A 22,060-nucleotide genomic window follows, 5' to 3' on the forward strand; every position below is an offset into this window, starting at 1 on the left:
GAGTGCTGACCTGACCTGATTGTGTCCAACAGTGAGAGCAGTTCTGCTTGAGTGCAAAGCCATTCAAAAGGAAGCTGCTTAGGCAACAACAGATGGTAGAGCAAGCAGCTGGTAGGGAATACTTGAAAGAACTGTACCCTGTTTCATAATACGTTCATTCCTTTCATTTTTCTATATGTTAGTTTTGCTGTCTCCTAAAAATATCCTTTCGGAAATTGTATCCCGTAAAACATTCTGCAAGAAAATCCTGTTCTGCTTAGATTTTCTACTCCTTCAAAACATCTATTCAAAATATGTGGTATTTTGTGGACAGGTCCCTGAGAGTACAGATGAAAAGACTTAAAAATGCTGCTTTTAACCACACAGGAAAACAATTACATATTCAGGGAAAGGGCACTGAGAGGTTAAACGAAAAGTTGGGTCTAGAGGAAATCTGACTGCTGTGGGACAACACACAGCAATAGGTTTTTAACCTATTATCCAACAGAAGCTCTTAGTCAAGTTAAAACAATTATATTCAGCTGTATTAAAATCATTAGGCCAGACAATGAAGCCATTACTCATTCTTTACTCAGGCAAAACTATTAACTTCCCTAAGAACGTAGATTCACTAAGGACCTCAAGATTTGACCTGTTATTTATAACACATGAACATTTTCTTAAAAAGTTATAAATTAAGGATTCTGGGGGATTTACTTCAGCTGGTGTAAATTGGCATAGCTCCATGAAGTCAATGGAGCTATGACAGTTTACACTAGCTGACGATCTGCCCCCAATTTCCAGTAAACCTTGCAGACTAGAATCTTTTATTTCTCTATAAAATCCTTCCAGTCTGGGCAGCAGTTTAGACTTCCCCATCCAACCTGTGTGTCTAAACTCTGACCTGAAGGGACTATCTCTTTGGGAAAGAAGATAGTTCACTCTTCATGTCCATTCATTCCTCAGTCTCTTTGTTGAGATACTCAACAAGGATGTCAATTGTGATGGTGGTTTTTATAATATGGACACCTGCCCACTAGGAATTGGACTGAGACCACCAACTCATTTCACATAAGCTACCAAACAGCTGGCAGATGGTAAACAACTTTTGGTCACTATTGTTCCTGGTTGGATTAGAAACGGTGACCCAGAGGTGAACAGCTTCATATCCTGTTACCAAGGACGTGTCCCTACTTGATAAATACTTACTGAATATTACATTTAAGTGGAAAATATAAATAACACCAAAAAGCAGTTGAAACTTGTAAATTTCTTTATGCTTTTTGCAGTCTTGTATAACATTTTTTGCAGTTTCTTATACGTTTTTCCTGCCCTTTTTAAATTTCCCATCATAGAGATGCATCAAGCTAGGAAAGTTTTAAAGAATATCAGAAACACTTAGAACATTTTGGTTTATTTTCACTAAATACAGTTTTTTTTAAAAATCACTCATCTGTGATGATATAAATCTACTTATATAGAATCTAAGCTTTTATTTTTTTGAAACTTTCTAGTCCTTGAAGTTGCAAATAAACCTTTCCAAACATGAATTGAAGCAACTGATGTTGAGCTGTTTTGTTGAATCTGCACACAACTCCATTGCCCCAGTTGCTGCTTTGAGCTTTGTCAAGTTGCATCAGGATGAAGACTGATCTCAGTCTTGTCAGTTTTCACTGTTGCTATTCATAACTCTGTATGCATGGGTGAAATTTGTAACGGTAGCACTGGAGTAGTAAACAATGATCCCTGTCATATGGGGGGGATATAACCTTCTGTAACTCTAACTTGCATCACAGGTAGGGCCCTTCCAAATTCTTCGTCCATTTTGGCCAATTTCATGGTCAAAGGATTTAAAAAATCCTAAATTTTAGTATTTCAGATATTTAACTGTGAAATTCCACACTGTTGTAACTGTAGGGGTCCTGACCCAAAAGGGGGTTGGGGGCAAGGGTATTGTTTGGGGGTCACAGTATTGCCACATTACTTCTGTGCTGCTGGTGGTAGCAGTGCTGCCTTCAGAACTGGGCGGCCAGAGAGCTGTGGCTGCTGGCCAAGAGCTTAGCTCTGAAGCCTCCAGCAGGCCCATAGACATAAGGCTGGCATGTTACAATATTGCCACCCTTACTTCTGCGCTGCTACTGGCAGGGCACTGCCTTCAGAGCTGGGCACATGGCCAGCAGCCACCGCTCTCCAGCCACCCAGCTCTGAAGACAGTGCAGAAGGGTGGGAATACTGTGACCCCCCATAAAATAACCTTGCAAACCCCCTCCCCCCACACACACACAACCCTCTTTTGGGTCAGGACTCCCAGTTTGAGAAATGCTGGTGAAATCTGTATTGTGTAGGGTGAAAGTACACAAAAGACCAGATTTCACGGGGGAGACCAGATTTCACAGTCCGTGACATGTTCTTCATGGCCATGAATTTGGTAGGGCCCCTAATAATAGGACAGGGAATAAAGAATAGTCTTTTCCAGCATCCTGCATGCTGCAGATTTTATTGCACAGTAGAAGAAGAAATATTGAATCTTTTGCCAAAAAATGGAGCAAAATGAAGCCACCTGAATCCTTCAGTCAGGAAAGGAACCTGGGAGAGAGCTGGAAAAAGTGGTTACAAGACTTCCAGATTTTCCTGGAAGCAAGTAGTACCGAACAGAAATTGGAGGGGATGAAATCCGCCATACTGCTGTACATAGCATTGTAAATCTACAGTGCATTCTGCAGTGAACACGAAGAGGATTGCAAACTGCTAGACAAAGCCAGTCCAACATTTGAATGCATTCTTGATTGTCACCTGGAGAAGGCTTATTTTCTTTACAAGAACCTGGATGCCAGGTGAGTCTTCTGACCACTATGATAAGCTAAGTTATGTGAATAGTAACAAGTGGTCTATTTAGCAACCAAATGAGTGTAACATAACTGATAACCAGGTTCAAAACAGGATAACTGTGAAAAATGGACTTGAATTTGCAAAGAACAGTAAATATTGAGAGGGATGATGAACTCTGTTCTTCCCAAATTAGTGTTAGCAAGCAGTGAAAAAAATGGAGTGCATCTAAATAGTAGAATACAGGGGTAAATATGTAGTAGAGACCAGATTTGTTATCAATAAACTTAATGCAAAGCATGCTAAGGGAGAAGAGCAGCCTGCAAATGATCAGATGGATGTGTAAATTGTCTACAGAGTGGAATGCAAAAGATGTTCTTAAATAATTTGATGGGGTGTTTAACAGACAGAGATGTGTTAAAGATAAAATATAACACATTCATATGGGTTTCAGTGAGTTCCCAAAAATTCATGTACCATGTAAAATCCCATTAGCATGGTGAGAAAAAGTAAATTCTGAATATGACCAAATGGTAAAATCAGATGTTATTGAGGAAATCATACATGAAAATCAGTATCAATAAATATCTTATAGCAGACATACTTTCAAGGGCACTTCTAAATAGTGGAAGCAGAAAGCTGCTAAATAAACATGACTCAAGTACTAACTATTTCTGAAATAATATTTGACAAGCCTCAAAAAAGATACACAAAAATAATTTGCACTTACACCAACTTATAAAAATAATTCTAGATGGATACTTGACAAAAAAAGCCCACACATCTCCAAGTATGAAACTTTTTGGGATTGTTGTGATGAAATTTCTACAAGTGATAGGATTCCATAGAAAGAACTTTGTGTCATAATGTGGCACCATATGAGGTCAGAAAAGTTAAACATAGTATACAGTGCCCACCTGCATACTGAGATGTGAAAGAATAGAGCTCTGGATGTCTTATTCTGGCCAGGCATGAACATTGCCATTCTTCTTCTCAGAAGCAGAGCTTGCCCCGCTCTTTTGTGGCAGCCTCATCAGCCAAATGCAAAGCCCTCAGACCACTGTCAAAACTGGTCAGAGGGCATTTGTCAGTGATGTGTGACATTGTCTGTCTTTGGCTATAGCTCCATGTGGGATTCTCTCTTTGGCCTCAGGTTTGAAGGCTGGCTGCACAGTGACTCTGGCCCATTTTAAACTATTCAGAAGGGCCCATGGGCAGAGTGGCAAATCGAAGCTGAGTACACCCATGGTCAGATCAGTTATAAGAAATGGTTTCTGACGTTGGCTGCAGATCATTCTTCATGTCACATCAACATTACAGAGAAATCTGGGCAGGGCAAGTGGGCCCACAATGGGTGCCTTGATGACAAGCATGCTCTTGGGTGGTCAAAGAACCTCTGTTTATAGTGGTAGGCTCATTTGCTCTGACCTTCTCAATGAGTCTGGCTGTAGTATTCTCATGGCAGATGTATGTGGAGGAATGATGGTGTGGATCAAATATCCCAGTTATAATGCACATGGTTGAGTGTAGTTGTGTGTCAGCCAACTTGACATGAGATGAATGAAGCCAGACCAGAGCACAGTATTCTGCTGCAGAGTAACAGTGGGTTAAACCAGATGATCGTCTAGTTTGAGCATTTGTTCCCCATGAAGTGGTGGCCTGTTTGCTTAGAAAGTTGTTGCATGTCCTCACCTTAGCTGCAGTTTTCCTCAGGTGGTTTAGAGATGTGAGAGATTTATCTAGGATTACTCTGAAGTAGACTGGGTGGGATTCGTGTTTCAAGTTATGTACATTGAGAAAGATAATCAGTTCTTGGTCTGCTCTGGAGTTGTAAAGATGGAACACAACTCCAAACTGTGTTGGTCACACTTGGTTGTAAATACCACTGACTCTACAATATTCTGCTATCTTAATTAAGTCAACATTCTGGGCATCTGCAAGTTCTGGAAAAGATCATGCTTGTATATCTAAGCAAATGTCATCTGCATATGTTAACTTGCAGGACTGGGTGAGCAAAAGGTCGTTTGTGTACAGGATGAAAAACATTGGTCCCAGCACAGAGCCTTGGGGTGGACCGTTCGTATGTCTTTTCCACATGCTAACTTTGTCTCCCATGTGCACTCCTTCTGTTGCGCAGAGCAGAAGGTCAACAATGTTGACTACCCATGCTGGGAATGCTCTTGGCAATAGAACTAAGAGTCCCATGTGCCATACTGTGTCATCTGCTGCCATCAGGTCTAAAACTATAGCTCCCGTTTTCAGGTTTTTCTGAAAATCATTTTCAATTAATATTGTCAAAACGAGCACTTGATTGCAGGTGCTCTGACCTCCCCAAAAGCCTGCTTGTGATTGAAGATAGGGCATTCAAGTGTGATGATAAGCAATAAGAACAAGCAAAAGAACCACTGACACTACATGATATCCCTGATTGCCATTAGTCTGAGGCTGGCACAGATCTTTTTGAATTACGGAAAGATTATCTTGTATTTTTAAAATTGAACTGTTGCACAATACATCAAGTGACACTGTAATGACATTACAGATCACAGCTTGATCCATCGTGGTATTCTGGTTAATAGCTGATAATAGCCCACAATTTATAAGTGACTCATTACAGGAAGTTTTCTGATAGATCAGTATAGGTACACCATATCAAGCCCTTATTTTACACAATCAAATGGGTGAGCAGAAAAGACAGTATAAATAGTAAACAACTGGATTTTAATAAAACGTTGATACATTCAAATGAATCTTACTCGCCATACCGTTAGCATATTGAAGCATATCTCACAATGCTTTACTAGGATCACCAGTTCAGAAATTTGTGGGCAGAAGGACAAAGATTTTAGTGTCCAAACTTCTTCATAAACCAGACTACCCAGAAGTAGTTACAAAAGAACAATACACAACAGAAGAAATAATTCAACAAACATGCCAGTTGCCACCTTTGCGAGTGGGAGTGAATACTGGATTTCAAACAGAAAATGGCTGGAAATCTGCCAAGGTAACAGCTTATATCATCTGCACTGTGAATGTCAGTCCTAGAGGAGGAACAAAAACATCTAAACAATACCATGGAGGACACTGTCTCTCTGTATCTTGTGGGCATCCAGAATATGTCTGACAGTGCCCATGTGTGGACAGAAATAACACATGGTCACCCAATCTCTGACAGTGGAAAAGATAATGAGCACCAATAATAAACTTCAGGTGATGGATCCATCTCATATGCCAAATAATCCACTACAGAAGGAACTGTTTTGAGAACAAGAAGTGTATGTTTGATCAGAAAGCCATTAAGGTCCAGAAACAGTAGTTATTAACAGCTGTCCAGTAAGAAGCAGGATAATCCTCTCATCAGTCAGGGGAGTTCCTCTCCCCAACTTCCACTTTAGAGGTTTCTGTTTGAATACTAATTGAAAGTATGAGTTTGTGCTGATCTTTTTAGTTGATATGTTGTAGTTGTATTTGCATTTGATTAATAATTAAAAAGAAAAATGTCTTTGGAGACAGTGGATACTGCTTCCTGCCAGGAGACAGATATATACTTGTGTAATCTCAAAACATGCTATACAAGAGGGCAGGTAGATAAAGATCATTCTGTCTTACTAGAAAGCTTCAGTGTCACATAGTTATTACAAAACTGGATCACTGTCACCCTGCTGCTTGGAAAAGCCCTGAGCATCACCAAGAATATGTATGGGGAAGACTCAAACAGAGAATAGGTGAGGGGTAGCATCCCATGAGCAGTAATCAGAAAATTGAGCAAAGGTTAGAGTAGTACATTCCCCCTCTTCAACAGGTAGGAGGCTAGGGAGAGGTACGGTAATGGCTACATTTCCTTCTTACTCTCACAGCAGCCGGAGTGTAGAGAGTTGGGAGAAGGGGAAACAGAGGGGGGAGGGGGAAACGTGCTCTTCCTCCCTTCCAGCCAGAAAAGGTTGGGGAGTGAGTAAAGCGGGGATAGAGAGCTGCTGAACATTGTCCAGAGATAACATGCTGGTACAAATCCCAGCATCTACCTTTTTCTTCACAACTGGATAGGATGTTGGCTTCTTACCTGGGCAGTAGGGCACCCTTCCATCTTTTGTAATGGCCTTCGGTAGGGTTAGTCCTCTGTCTCGTAAGCCTTTGGTAAAATTTGGAGCATGTATGTGTATGGAGGTGCATTGGGTGGGCAAGAATGAGCAAAAGACTGATGGGTTAAGTTAGAAAAAAGTATATAGTGTATGTATATATGTCAATAGATTTTATATATGTATATAGAGAGATTGATTTTGAGAGAAGAAAGGAGAGCCAGAAAAAAAAAGGGAGGAGGTAGAAAACGGATTGTAGAGTTGTAGAGAGAAGGAAAAGAGAACCAGGTGCTGGAAAGGATGCATCACAAATATTTATAGGAAAGAAAAGGAAAAGTGAAGTCAGGAAGGGAAAAGAAGGTACAACAAAAGAGATATAATGAACTGAACTTTTTAAAATGTATTAAAAAGAGAGTAGACAAATCAATACAGTAGACAAGTGTTCTGTTCCTTGAACTTGCAGGGGTATGGCATTTCATGTGTGTGACTTTGTGGGTGTGGCCACACAGCTATTTTTCAGTGAGGTTACTTAGGCTTAGTTCTCAGGCCAGCATGTATCATGGATATATTTTTTCAATCCCTGTTTTTATTATAAAGTAGTTGCCTCCACTATTTAGTCATAACTGGTATCTGGGGAGTTGCTCTTGGAATTGCCCAAACAGTAAATGAGAGCACTCTAAAACACTTCAGAAGAGATAGGAAAGGAAGCTTTCCCATTACATGCCTTTTTGAATATGAAGATGTACCGGTCTGGAGCAATCTCTCTCTTTTTTTGTGGGGGACGGGACATATATTTAGCAAATGACACTAAGAATCTATGTTAGGTAGAATAGATTTCAAAATAGATGGCAAACCAGCATCATTAGTCCAAAATGATCTAAAAATGAAGATTTATAGTACTGAAAATGAAAAATGTAATGTTCCCCATACTTAAAAAAAATTTCACAACTTCAGGGCATTATTTTTGGAAGTGACTATTGGTTTTGGGTTCCCCAGTTTTTGTGTACCCAACTGGAGACATTGTCAAGGAGCATGATTCTAAGAGAACAGGTATTCAATACTTTCTGAAAAACCAAGCCCCAATTAGGTGCATCAAGCTGAGCACCCAACAATAGAAGCATGCAAAAACAATAGTCACTCTTGAAAATATTGACCTTTGTGTCAAAATTCTGTCCTTCATACATACAGTTAGATATCCATATGCAAAAATCCAAGGGTATATTTTGTTTACAGGGGTCTTCTTTGGGAGGGACTTACATTAGATAATTTAAAGTCATTTATAGTACAGTTGGATGAAAAGTAACTATAAAAAAGTATCCTTACTTTAAAAATAAATAAATCCCCCGAATATGTCCAAAACTGTAATGCCACTCATTTGAAATAGGCCACTGCATGACTTTCTGAAAGAGAAATCTTTAATGTTCTCGAACAATAAGGTGGACAGCAAATTAATGAACAGTGCTTTTGGCTGTCACTCATTCTGTGATTTCTGTGTCAAAGTTTGTAGCAGAAGAGAGGCTTGTTAATAAAATTACTTTATCCAGAGGGAATTCCAATTTCTAGTAACAGGTTCCAGAGTACTTTCAATGAGTACTGATGTAATGCATATAAATGCTTGAGGCTACTTATGAGACAGGTATAACTAAGACAATGAAGTGTAAGCTAGTGTTACTAAAATGAATGTATCAATTGAATTACATAATCATTTTGAGACTATTAGTAAGTCAGTGGAAGTCTGGCAGTTTGAAATTGCCAAAGTGAAAACAAATATAGGACTGTAGGTAGAATGAAAAGAGTTCAGTACTGCTGTGTTGTACTGTGTGTGGGAAATGTGTGTCAGTATTTTGAGATATATAATAAGGCAGAACAGAATTTAGTTTTATGTAGGGTTCTTCATACTTAAGGTATTGTAAAGCACTTTACAAAGTGATGACTGAGATACTGGAAGTGTGGCTCAAGGGCTTGGTAATAAGATACAGAGCCTTTCACCTCTAGGTCACTGGTTCAAATCTGCCTTGGGTTAAAGAAGACTAAAACTTGTTGCCACCTGACAGCTGTTCATTGGTCTCAGAAAAAAGTTGATGGTCTTAGTCCAGTTTTTAGTGGACAAGTGTCCACATCACAATTAGCACTTTTTACAGTCTCCTGAGAAAGGCAAAGGATTTACACTTGATCTGGCTCCCACTGAAGTCAGTAGAGAACTTCCATTTACTTGAACAGAAGCATAATCAGGCCCTTAATGAGCATGAAAACTGAATTACTCTGTACTAATACAGATGATCTTTCAAGGTCAAGTCTGAAGTACTTTGGCAAGACACTGTGAGAGAAGCTTGCATGGTACTTCCTGTTCTGTAGCATCCTGTGCATGAATAGATGACTTCAGTCTTCTTGGGGAATGCCAGTCTAGCACTTCTCACAAGAACTGATATATAATTTGAAAATTATTTTGAAGTGTGGTGGTGAGGAAGATACTGGGAGTGTATGCAAATGCAGCAGTCATCCAACATCCAGCACTAGCTTTCACACACATTCTTGAGCATTAAAAACTGATTTATTAACAGAGGAATGTTGGCGAGAACACTGATTTTATTACCCTGGATTTTTGAAAAGGGATGTGGTGTCTTATTTCCACACAGCCACCCAGAATCTGATGGCACCTGTAAGAGAGTAGTACACATACTGTAATATAGTATCATCACTGGCTATGTACTGATTTGAGCCCAAGTACTGATTTGTAATTTAAATCTGTCTTCTAGCCAGGAGGCAATAATGCTACCAGCTCAATACAGACACTAAAGCATAAGGAATCATGTAATACAGGACTTAGAATGCCATCAGGTGGCTCAAATATCAAAAACCATGAGCATGACCCTCAAGGATTTTATCATCAAAACATCAAACCAGAAATTTATTTACTTTCTTTGCTCTCTTCCATTTAAGATATTTCTGTATGCAACATTGTTTACAAATAAAATGAGATGTATTGTTATTATAGGCCATTGACCTATTTAGGCACATCTCAGTAGAGATTTGACTAAAAAGTATTCTTGTTTCCCACATAAAAATGCGTTACATAGAAGGAAAAAAGACTACAAAAAAGACCATCATTTTGATGATGAACAAGATTTTCCACAATGCCTGTTATTCAGAAGGAATTTTCTGACACATGCAGTATATATTTATACTTGTTAAATATATGTAAAGAATGACACACAACAGAGTGTGCATGTGTTGTGAGGTATTGACATAACTTTGAGTACATAATAAGACTGATAGCTTCAAGTAGAGTTTAGTGGCATTATTTTTTAATGGTGTGTGCCTTCTAAGAGTCATTTCTGCACTAGTTGTGGATATTTGCAAGACAAGGGCAGAGCACATGTGGTTGGCTGGAACAGTTGTAAAAATGATGATTACTCAGCTGATTATGTTTGGCGATCAGTCAGATTGTTCCTTTTAAATCTAATTTATAAATAGTTTTGTATGTGTTTTACATAATTTAAAATGCCTTTAAAATAGTCTGATAAACCATGTTTTAATCCTATTGAGGTAAGTGAAATACCAAATGGAACTAGGAAAAAATTAATAAATGATGTAATGTCTGTTTAACAAGAATTCTGCTGCACGTTCCATTTTCAACATACTGAGGAATATGCCCATTTTCTTGAACCATTTTGTTATTCCTATATTGAATGTAAAAGAAAAAATAGCTTCTCTCCTATCGACTGTCTGGTGTGATGTAATTCTGATTAGCTAAATCTGCCTTCTTCCTTGAGGTTAATATAGTTTGACAGCACCTCCTTTAGGAAGCAATAATTTCTGTTGATAGTAAACAGTTGATCACTTTCAGCAGAGATGGGGAATGTCTTTTGCCTTACATTAGATTTGAGCTGTTGGCTAAAATAGAATTAAATTCCCGTGATTCCAAAAGTAAAGTGATATATTCAGGAGTAGAATGGCAGAGCATGTTGTAGTGGTAGTAAATAGTTATGCTATGGTAGCACCCAAAGGCCCTAATTAGATTGGTACATCAATGTGATGGGTGCTGTGAAACCATAGAAAAGAGGCATTTTCAGTAATGAACGGATTGCATCTAAAGGATTTTGGAAAGGAGTGCAGAGACTAACTTTTGTTATAAGAACTATAGATTATCACACATAAAAACTGTCATTGGCACCTATGCAAGCTGAGTCAAACTTTGTTAGAGTGACACAGAGCATTGTCCTAGGGAGACAGAAGTGAGGATAATCATTAACCTTATCAGGAAAGCAGTAAGATTTTATGAACAACTGCTATAAGTGCAATTCTGTACCTTTAAGAAATGGATGGATGTGATAAATAGCTTTTCAGGCTAGATCAATAACTTGATTTGGATTACAGAGTTTGATTTGTGTTTGCATTTAATTTTTTTTCACTTAATGTAAAAATCTAAAAAAGAAGAAATAGTAAGTATATTTCTTGGGTAGAATTACATATACACGGTTTCATGTTATTTGTTTTCTTTTGTGATAAATGAAAAATCCCAGTGAAATATTTTTTTTTGCTGTGCTGTAATAACTGGGGTGTTAAAAGTAAAGTGTCTGCTGCTAATGTTGGTTGTGATCTGGTATCTATTATAACGTGTGGAGGTGGTAATGCCACATATAATAGGTGGAGAAAAGGAAACAAGAGTTTTATGCAAACAGTTATTTACTTCTCCAAAGATTGTTTGTTTCCTGGAATGTGAAATCAAGCAAACTCCGTGACAGAAGGAAGCTGAGGTATCTTTATTTACAGAAGGCTATATTTTGGTACCCTTCTTACACTGGGTAACACTTTTCTCCACAAGTGGTCCCATCAGACTACATGAGGAATAAAGTTCTATCCAACATGAAATGAATATGAATGGTTTCTTTAGCTGAATGCTCTGGTGCTGTCAGTGTGGGATAATACTCAGGGACTGCCTTCACCCATTTCCCACGCTTGTTTCATTCTCTCTGGCAAGGAAGATTGAATATGACTTCCTCTAGAACCCATCAGTATTACACTTCTTCCCCATTTTTTCTTGTCTGCCGTCTCTTGATATGGAGTAGGCTGATGTGGGCTTAGGACCAAATTTGGTCCATGAATTCTGATCGACTGCATGGCAGCACATTGTGTGGCTATTAGACCACTAGGGTAGATTGCTCAAATTTAGGTGATTATTTCTGTTGCTCTCAAACTGCACCTCATTATGTGAACCTAACAGTAATATTTTTACATTTTTCTGAAAGGCAGAAAGAAGTACTTGTGCTCATTTACTCTTCCCTTCTCCCTCCTTTTTTTACTGAAGAGAAACATTTTGCCTTCTGCCATTGCCAAATTATTTAGAAGAGTGTAAATTGAAGCCATTTATCCTGAAATGTGCTATTGGAGCAGACTGTTTATACAAGTGTAATAAATTGTAGCAGAAATATTTGGTTGGGTCTGTAAGGAAAAGGTTTCTCAATTTTATTTTATTTTAATTTCTACTTCTGGAATATTGATTATAATGTAGAAAAAGCATGTGTCTAACAGCCTCTAATTTACACATCACATTTTTAGTGTAGTCCAGACAATGGTGTTGTTTTTAATGAAGAATAATTTTGTGTTACATTGTTGGCAAAATGAATTTAATATTAGCTTTAAAATGACTTCAGATCAAAACTGACTACCACATACTCCATACTTGTGGCAAAGTTTATTGGTGATCTGTGAGCTCTTATAATATGAATCTAGAGTAAATTATTGGCTAATACAAAGCTGTAAATATTTGTCTGTCAGTTGGTGGACGAGTGAGTCGGGAGTTAAATTACACACGCCAGAAGATTGGAGAAGAGGCCATGTTTAATCCCCAGCTCATGATTCAGACACCACAAGAAGATGGTGCTAATGTACTAACAACAGAAGCACTCAGACAGCACCTTGACTCTGCACTTCAAGCCAGTAGGGTACACATTTATATGTACAACAGGTAAGGTGGGGAAGCAAAGGCATTTCTGATCTTATGTGGCAACTAACATGTAGATATATACTTATTCTCTGCTTTACATGCATTTTTGAAAGGCTAGCAATTCAGAACACCTTCTGTTGGCACTTCATTTTGCTTTGTATTTGATTGTCAGGACTTAGATATTTGAAAGAGTTTTATGATAACAGTGATTGGATCTCACTAAATAAAGCAAAGATAAGAAGCATTGGATCAGAGCCTGAAACCCTTACTCACATGAGTAGTCCTTCAGTATCAGGCCTATTGCTTGGTAAAGTAGTGGTGACTCTGCACCACAGAACCTGCATGTGGTGTTAGCACCTCACTGGTGGAATTCAGAGCAGTAAGAAGCCCCTGACATTGGAGATGCCCTCACTCGCTGCCACCTGAAGGAAACAAGTAATGACTGTGGACACTAGTGCAGGTGACATTCCAAGACTTTGGGAACAGGAGCTAGCCCGGGGTGGGCAAACTTTTGGGACTGAGGGCCACATCTGGGTGGGGAAATTGTATTCAGGGCTGGGGCAGGGGGTTGGGGTGTGGGAGGGAGTGCGGTGTGCAGGAACGGGCTCGGGCAAGGGATTGGGGCAGAGGAGGGATGCGGAGTGCAGGAGGGGGCTCAGGGGAGGGGTGCAGGAGGGGTGTGGGGTGCGACAGGGGGCTCAGGGCAGGGAGTTGGGGGGTGGGGTGCAGGAGGGTTTCAGGCTCCGGCCCGGCGCTGCTTACCTAAAGCAGCTCTGGAGTGGCAGCGGCCCGCACCGGGGCCAGGGCAGGCTCCCTGCCTGCCTTCCCTGACCCACACCGTGCCGCTCTGGGAAGCAGCCGGCACCACATCCCTGTGTGGCTCCTGGGGGAGCAGGAGGCACAGGGCTCCACGCCTGCCCTTACCACGCCTCCAGGTATCTTCCCTGAAGCTCCCATTGGCTGCGGTTCCCCGTTCCCAGCCAATGGGAGACGCGGGGGGCGGTGCCTGGAGGTAAGGGCCCCGGGGATGTGGTGCCGGCTACTTCTGAGAGCGGCATGGGGCCTGTGGCACCACAGGGGGCAATCCCGCGTGCCGGATCCAGAGCCCTGAGGTGCCGGATCCGGCCTGCAGGCCGTAGTTTGCCCACCCCTGAGCTAGCCGCTGTTCTAAATAGATAGGAAATGGAGTCCCAATTGATTATTTGGTGTAGACAGAGGGATGCCAAACTTGGGTTTCTCAGTATCTGTACAAGTGCTTAATATATCTGAGGTCTGCTTGATTAAATTGTCTATCTAAAAATAAAATTAAGCATGGTCATAGGAATAAATGTGTCTAGTAGTAAGGGTGACCTTGAACAAAAAGTAATCACTGTTGACTCTGGTCTAGATAGTAGAGTTAGGTACCCTACTGAGGCTCAGTTCCTGCCAGGGTTACTTCTTGGTTGGGGAAGTAATCTGATACTCTCTTATGTATCAGAGCAGGTGCCTAGCATGGGTAGAGCCATGGTCCTGCTTACACCCTGTCCCTTCCTGCCCACTTGTTTCTAGGGGAGTATCTCCGGGATAGCTCCTGCACTTCTCCAAGTGCTAGAAGCTGAGATGATGATAGTTGTAACAAAGCCAAACTGGGAGGTAGATTCTTAACTCTTCCTACTCTCCAGCACAGATGAGTTAGGGCTAGAATTATTCCAGCCTACTGACCTTGATTCTGTCCCTCCTGCCCACACCCTCTTTAGTCACATTAATTAGTGCCTTATGCTATAAGTAGTCCCACTTACAGGAGCCAGATCCTGTCACCTTTATTCACGTTGACTAACACATTGCTCCAAGAGTAGCTCCATTGTTTTTAATGACTTTTATGTCATGCCTACTTGCCATGCCTAACATAAACTCTACTGGTGTAGATGCACCAAAAGAGGCCTTTGCACTCTGAGGTGTGGGGTGCTAACTCCAAATGAGACCTCTCTTTCTCAGTGCTTACTAACTACCTAGAAGTGAGGCATCTACATATGTGAATTGCAATTTTAAATGTGTGTTGTGTGTATATAATGCATTCTTTTGATTGTGGAAGAAATTTTTGTTCTTTATATTTTTTTACAGACAATGGAAATTGGAACATTTATGTTTTAAATCAGGAGAACTTATCACAGAAGCAGGGTATATGGACCAGGTAGATACACCATGAATTTGATTTCTACACATTTTACTTCCCCACTCTTCATAATAACTTCCACTTGTGCACTTTGATATGGTCTAGCCTAAATGTATGTGTTTTTTCCCTTCTAACTTTGACAGATTATAGAATATCTTTACCCTTGTTTAATCATCACACCTTTGGACTGCTTCTGGGAGGGGGCAAAGTTACAGGCAGGGACTGCCTATCTATTGTAAGTGAACTGTTTTATTTTCTAGTCTGTGGGGGTTTTTTAATCATAAAACTGAGCATGTTTTCACATTCCGTTCCCATTGTTTATTCAGATGCTAGTTTAACCAAGAAATAAAAACATTTGTGATGAGTCAGAAAATGTATATGGATTTTATTTTTTTTAATTGAACAGAAGGAGCGCCACAAAAGTTTTTTTTTCTTTTTCCTCAGAAGGTGAATTGTAGGCATCAACCTAAACTTCATTTATTTTTACCATTACATTTACATGCAAAAGAAAATGCAGCTTCTCAGTTTTTATGACCTTTTAAAGTTGTTTGCTTTTTTGGAAATAAACTTTGTTTTTGTCCTTGAAAACCACAAAGGCATTGATTGCTTGAGAATTCAGTTTAGCTTAGCTGTGGATAAATGTATGTGGATAGTTGTCGGGAATAAAATCTCAAGTCTTCCTAAGGAGTAAAAAGCTTATCCTTTTTTTATTAGATCATTAAAGAAACAAAAATAGTATCTTTTATGGGAGGTTTTCCATAGCATACTATTATGATATTATATGCACTCGATCCTTCAAAGAGTTAATTGTTAATCTGTACAGACGTTTTTGGTTAATTATGCAAGAGTTAGCATTTGAGTTATTGTTTCTGCCCTGGTTTGCATGTGTCTGTAAAGCGATTTGCAATGGCCATCTCCTAACCTTTAGTGTACAGTCTTAGATGGGGAATTAAGGGGTTTTGTGTTTTCTGGTTGGGAGATTCGGAATAATTACTTAAGCCTGGTTAAGCAGATACAGTGTGGTTTGAACCACAAAATAAGGCAGCCAAAAAGCTTTCTGGTCTTTCAAGATCACAAATTCAAAAGTGGGGGGTGGGACAAGTGGCAGGAATAGTGGTGATGGCCGTGGCAGCAGGGAGTTTGCTTGTTGATTGTCAAGCTGTCACAGAATTGGAAGGAGCACAGTACTATTAGAGGTAATAAAGATCAGATATTTTGATTGATTACATTTGAAAAACATTTATTAGACTAAACGAGTGGTAATCTGACACTATGTGAAATACTTTCTCCCCTCTGTCCCCCTCGCTCTCCTTTGGTATTATTGCTTTGAAGCAGCAGTTGGCTGCCTTTTTGGTGTGGGGATAAAGTGGCTATGTGAGTATATTTAATTAACATGTAAATATTCCCTTTATTAGAAAAAAAGATAAGGCTGATCTTTATCTATGGGGCTTTTACATAAGGTTGCATCAGGACTACATGAAGAAAATATACAAATAAATCCAATTAAAATATACATTTCATTTGATAAAATAGGTTCCAAAAGTGGATTACAGCTCAAAATAGCTAAAATAGCATTCTAGACTTTGTACAAATACGGATTTAAAAACTAAATATTTTTCTTCAATGTATTTTCCATCTTTCTACCCCTAATTTCTTTTACAGAGGGAAACCTCCTTTGCAGTGGATAAACTTTGACCCCTTAGAATTCTTGGAAGAGTTAAAAAAAATAAACTATCAAGTAGAGAGTTGGGAGGAGATGCTGAATAAAGCAGAGGTTGGTCATGGTTATATGGATCGACCTTGCCTGAATCCTACTGATCCTGATTGTCCAGTCACAGCTCCCAACAAAAATTCAACCAAAGTAAGCTTGCTTATCATCTGTGGACTATTTCAGGGAAGTGGGTGTATGTGGGAAGGGAAGGGAAAGGGGTGTAATTTTTAAAAAGCAACACAAGTCTCATATTTCTGAGCAATTTTTATTATTTGATTCCTGTTATATGGACTTAATCACGAGCTGCTAACTTTCTTCAGTCTCTGAGGCAATACTGTGACCCACATACTCAGAGTCAGATTATGGCTCTTCAGCCCTGGGCGTGATGGGAAATGGTACCACAGTGACACACTATCCTATTTGGAACACCAATAATCATTGTGTCTCAGGCAGTCACAGTGACTTCTGGGGTGCAGGAGGAGTGCAGCTGCTGCTACGCACTGACATGGTATACCATGCTGGACCGGTTTTGCTGACCTCTGCAGAGGGTTGGCAAGTCCTTAGCCCCAACTTCATCTGTCCCCTCCAGCCCACTACGACAACTCTGGTGATGCCAGAGTTGTGTAGTCACTAAGCTTGATTTTATTTTTAGTTGCTGGTAAATCAAGAGTAACCAGACTGAAGTCAATGGGGTTACATAAGTGTAAAATCAACATACGAGTAGGAGAATCAGGTCCGCTGTACTTTTGGCGTATAAGAATTATGGTTATGCCTGGTCCCACCATAGAAGCATGCAGGGGAAGGAAAGGCCTTGTGTCTTCTACCCGCAGTGCAAAGCTTGACTCAAGCCAGTCCTTAGTGTCATCTGGATTTTTGTCCCTTCACAACTCACTCCCTCATCACACAAACATATTAACATGTAAAAGCTTATGAAAAGAAATAAAATGTAATAAAGAATGAGGTCACTTGTTGACAGTCTCACTTGGAATTGAATATGCTTGAAGATCTTTTCCACCTCATTGAAGTTAATGGGAGTCAATTGGCCAATCCAAGTCATTTCCAGGGTTTCAGAGGGAGTCTTGCCTGAGTAAGAAATTTCAGGATCAGTCCGCACATTTACATGACAAATCATATTCCTAATGCTATTTTGAATTTACATATTCAGGATGCGTATTCTAAATAGCATATCTACATTGGCAGAGAAAATGAATTATCTAGAAAAGTGTTAGCAAAGAGTGCTTCCTTGTGGATTTTGTAGTAGTTGTGTTTGGTCTGATATTAGAAACAGATTCTGTCTTCATGTTTTATTAGGAACCCAGTCTACTGTCTAGATGTATGTCTCCTTGTAAATCAGTCAATTTTCGAAGGAACTATAGACCCTATGCCTCTTCCATCAAGATATCTTAGACCTTTTTTTTTTATTTAATATATTTTAAAACACTATGATCTCTTCATTGAGCTAGTAGTATGTTTTCCTTCCTCCTATCATCTTGAAATTTATTTTTAACCACGTTTTCATGCTTTATGAGTTAGAGTCCCTGAAATCAATATACAGAATAGTGTCTCCATGAGCACCTACTGCATTGTCGACATCATGTTTCAGCACATTCATGGACTAAGTATTAGGACTACAAGTGGAAACTTCCTGTCATATAAATATAGTTAATCTCTATTTTACACAGTGTAAAAACAAACAAAACCAACCAAACAAAAACAGTATGGTTTAAGCTTTTAAGTCTCATGAAAAACTATTTGGCTAGCTCCAGCTCTTTGTTGGAAGTTAATCATGAAGGCTGTTCTGTTTGATAAGCATGTTTTTGGTATTTGACTTCTAATTTATTTTATTCCAATGTACTAGATGTTGATGTCAAATACGATTTGTCTACTAAGTCACATAGCTGGATGACTGATCAATAATTTTATTTTAGCCTCTTGATGTGGCCTTTGTTTTGAGTGGTGGATGCTACGGACTGTCAAAAAAGTACATGCACTGGCAGGAGGAGTTGATTGTAGGTGGAACAATCAAGAATGGTACTGGAAAACTTGTCAGGTAAACACACACAGTTTTAAAGTAAATTCTTGAGCTTTACACTGTTAGGGTTTTTTTTAAAAAAACATAGTACAAAACCAATTGCCTCCTAAAATCAGTGAATTTGTGTTTTAGTTCCAGATTCAGGAAAATACCTTTAATAAGGACAGCATTTAAGCATGTGTTTAAATAGGCACTTAGATGCTGTCTTGAATCAGGATGACTCAGGCACATGTTCAGCTGCTTTCCTGAATTGGGACCTTAATATTTACTCGCATTTAAAAAATATTGAACAGTATGTGCAACTTGCACATGTTTTCAAAATAAAAAACTGACATTTTTATGGTGACATTTTTAGAGTTGCAAAACTGTCATACAAAAGAGAGAAGCAAACTGCATGCTAAGGTCACTGCTGCCTGCTTCTGACCAAACAGACATATTCATATTCCTCGGAGTGATGCTAAGTGTTGCAATGCCTAACTTTTAGGTACCTAAAAAATTCTACTCTGTATGGCAATATATCTTGAATAAACATTGTGATGGATGCAACAAAAACCTGGAATGTGGAATGTATCTCAAAAGAATTCTTGGGACCCCAGCACATCATATGAAGAAACAGGACTGTCCTTGGAAATAATGGACCATATGGTCATTTTACATATACGTAGAGTAACAGAAGTTTAAGATGCAGGTTATATATTAAAATTAAATTAAATGGATGTGTTTATGCTGAGACACAACACAAGTATCATTGAGAAGTTAAAAAATGTGTGCAGAATTTTATTAGAAATTTTTATAAAGATTTTGAAGTTTTTACTCTTGAGTATTAAGGGGCTTTTATTTTATTTTAATGAATTTAATAAATTCTGAAAAGGAGAACTGAAGTATAGTTTAAGAAGTAGCCAAAAATATACCTAAAGTGAAATGCATACTGTCTTTCCTTGGATGTCTGTGTGTGCTAGATACAATTATATAATGTTGAATGGAGACCAAAATTTGCTGATGAACAGTGATCACCCTTTCTGTAATTCTTGTTGCTTGTCAAGAGTTCAGTCTGGCATTTCTCCCCAAGGAAAGCAAAAACCCAAAACCCCTGGATGAAGAATTATTGACAACTTGCTACATTATTCCTCGCTATTCCTCCGCCCTCCCTAGTTCATATATTAGAAATTAGATAGTAAATTGACTATTAATTTAATTTTTTTCTTTGTCCAAAAACAGATTTGTAAGGTTACATCCTTTAGGCCTGAAACTGAAGTTCTATTGAAGTTCATGGCAAAGCTTCCATTGTCTTAAGTGGAATCAGAATCTGGCCCTAAATACTGTATATATCAATACATCTGTACCAGTAACTAAAAAGAATAATTACTCTGGTTCAATTTTAATGTGCCTTATAAAAGAAAAACATTCTTGCAAGTTGCTCTAAAGCTCTCATTCAAGACATTATGCAATGAAAATCACTTCCTGAAAATGTTTGTTTTATACCTTTTCCTCCTTTTCCCTCTCCCTGTTTCAGTGCTCAGGCTTTACAGACCATGTTTCAGTTAATGACTCCTAAGCAAATGTACGAACACTTCAAGGGGTATGAGTATGTTTCACACATCAACTGGAATGAAGACAAGGCAGCTGCAATTCTGGAAGCCTGGCAGAGGATGTATGTTGAGGTAAAATACAAAGTCACCTGGAAATCATGCTTTGAAATATTATATATTACAGTAGTCCAATAAGGAAGATGCTTAATGTGTGGGTGTGTCCTGATTCTAAAGTAATAATGTATTCACTGCAACAGGATATTTTAAAATACTGCTTTTCTTTCTTCTTTTTAATATAACAACTATTTGGCTGTTCACATATGAGTAGCACTAAGAAAAGATACTCTTTATTTTTTGTTCCTGTTATTTAGAACATTTTTCTGATTTGCTGAGACGGAAAATGAACTGAAGATGTTAGTGCTTGACTGAATTTAGAAGCACTTGGTCAGTGTGATTACTGGAGAAAGGTGTCTGGAAAACATTAGCTAGCCATAGAATCTGCTCACAGCTGCAGTCCCATTGGTGAAGTCATGTGACATTATCTGGCCTTTGTTTCCCAGGCATTGACCTCTGCCGAGCTGCTTGTGACCTCCCTAAAGTGGCCGTCCAATGAAGAAAGAGAAGAGTGCCCTTAAGAATTTGTTGTTTTGGATTAGAGGCAAAACTGATATAACAAGTCAATTGTAGAGTTAGAGAGAAAAGGAGGAGAGCAGAAAAGCCTTCTTAAATTTCAATATTGAAAATTTTTCTGAATGAAATGTGATTGCAACTGTCTTCCCAACAAAACACACATTCTAATTTGATCATCAGTAACTTGCAATGAATAAGTACCAAATGAATTAGTGATTTCAAGTAGGATCAACAAAATCTCCTCTTAAGGGTGTACATTTTAATGCTAATGATTAAGACAAAAGTTGGCTCCAATTTATAGAGCAGAATGCTCATAATGTATCCCCTTTGTTTAGTAATGCTTATTGTTAAATATCTGTTCACAGGTTGTTCATCAAAGTGTTGCACAAAACTCTACTCAGAAGGTGCTTTCCTTTACTACAACTACTCTGGATGACATCCTAAAATCATTTTCTGACGTCAGTGTTATCAGAGTTGCTAGCGGCTACTTATTAATGGTAAAATAAATGTGATCTTGTTTATTTAATTATTTCTGGTATTCTAACAGCTTTTAACATACATGTGCATTATTGGCTCCAGCCATGATATATACAATTTTCATAATGCCTAGGATGAAATTGTCAGTTTGCAATTTGTGCGTCTTTGACTTATGACTATCACCCGTTTATGTAACATCTCTAATGTGTGTACTCTTTTAAAAATGTATTTTGTATGCAAGCTTTTGGTTGGGGGGGAACATTAGAATATGACACATTCTAATGTTTTGCTTTTTCCCCCCCCTTCCCCCCTCAATTGTTCTGCTTTCAGCTTGCCTATGCCTGTTTAACCATGCTGCGGTGGGATTGTGCCAAGTCCCAGGGTGCCGTGGGGCTGGCAGGAGTCTTGTTGGTTGCACTCTCAGTGGCTGCAGGATTGGGCCTGTGCTCATTGATTGGAATTTCCTTTAATGCTGCCACCACTCAGGTATTAAGGAGCTATTTAGTCTGCTGTTAGATTACAAGTGCTCTGTTAATAAACAAACCCATCAGAATCAGTCTTTGAAAAAATTAAATAAAAATACTGAGCTAAGATTTTAGTTCTGTACTTGTGCCTGTTTCCTCCAGCAGCTCACATTTCATCTGTCCCACTGTGAGAAATTGCAAAAATAGTGCTCCTGATGGGTGTTAAAGAGAGAGGCC

At 38.9% G+C, this 22,060-nt stretch overlaps 1 protein-coding gene across 5 annotated transcripts in view; it reads left to right on the plus strand.

Moving 5' to 3' along the window:
• PTCH1 (patched 1) overlaps positions 1-22,060 on the plus strand; it is an 86,648-nt gene that overhangs the window by 23,158 nt on the left and 41,430 nt on the right. For 3 of the 5 annotated variants that reach the window (XR_005293134.2, XM_038403122.2, XM_038403119.2), the window contains exons 3-10: positions 12,660-12,849; positions 14,929-14,998; positions 15,124-15,215; positions 16,643-16,841; positions 18,620-18,741; positions 20,237-20,384; positions 21,248-21,379; positions 21,690-21,845. Coding sequence is in view for 4 of the 5 variants with exons in the window: in XM_038403122.2 (XP_038259050.1) it covers positions 12,660-12,849; positions 14,929-14,998; positions 15,124-15,215; positions 16,643-16,841; positions 18,620-18,741; positions 20,237-20,384; positions 21,248-21,379; positions 21,690-21,845 (1,109 nt within the window). In the remaining variant the exon portion in view is untranslated. The remainder of the gene's footprint in view (positions 1-12,659; positions 12,850-14,928; positions 14,999-15,123; positions 15,216-16,642; positions 16,842-18,619; positions 18,742-20,236; positions 20,385-21,247; positions 21,380-21,689; positions 21,846-22,060) is intronic. The other 2 variants (XM_038403120.2, XM_038403121.2) reach the window with 1 other exon arrangement.

This window comes from Dermochelys coriacea, chromosome 5 (genome assembly GCF_009764565.3).
Source record: "Dermochelys coriacea isolate rDerCor1 chromosome 5, rDerCor1.pri.v4, whole genome shotgun sequence".
Classification (NCBI taxonomy): Eukaryota; Metazoa; Chordata; order Testudines; family Dermochelyidae; genus Dermochelys; species Dermochelys coriacea.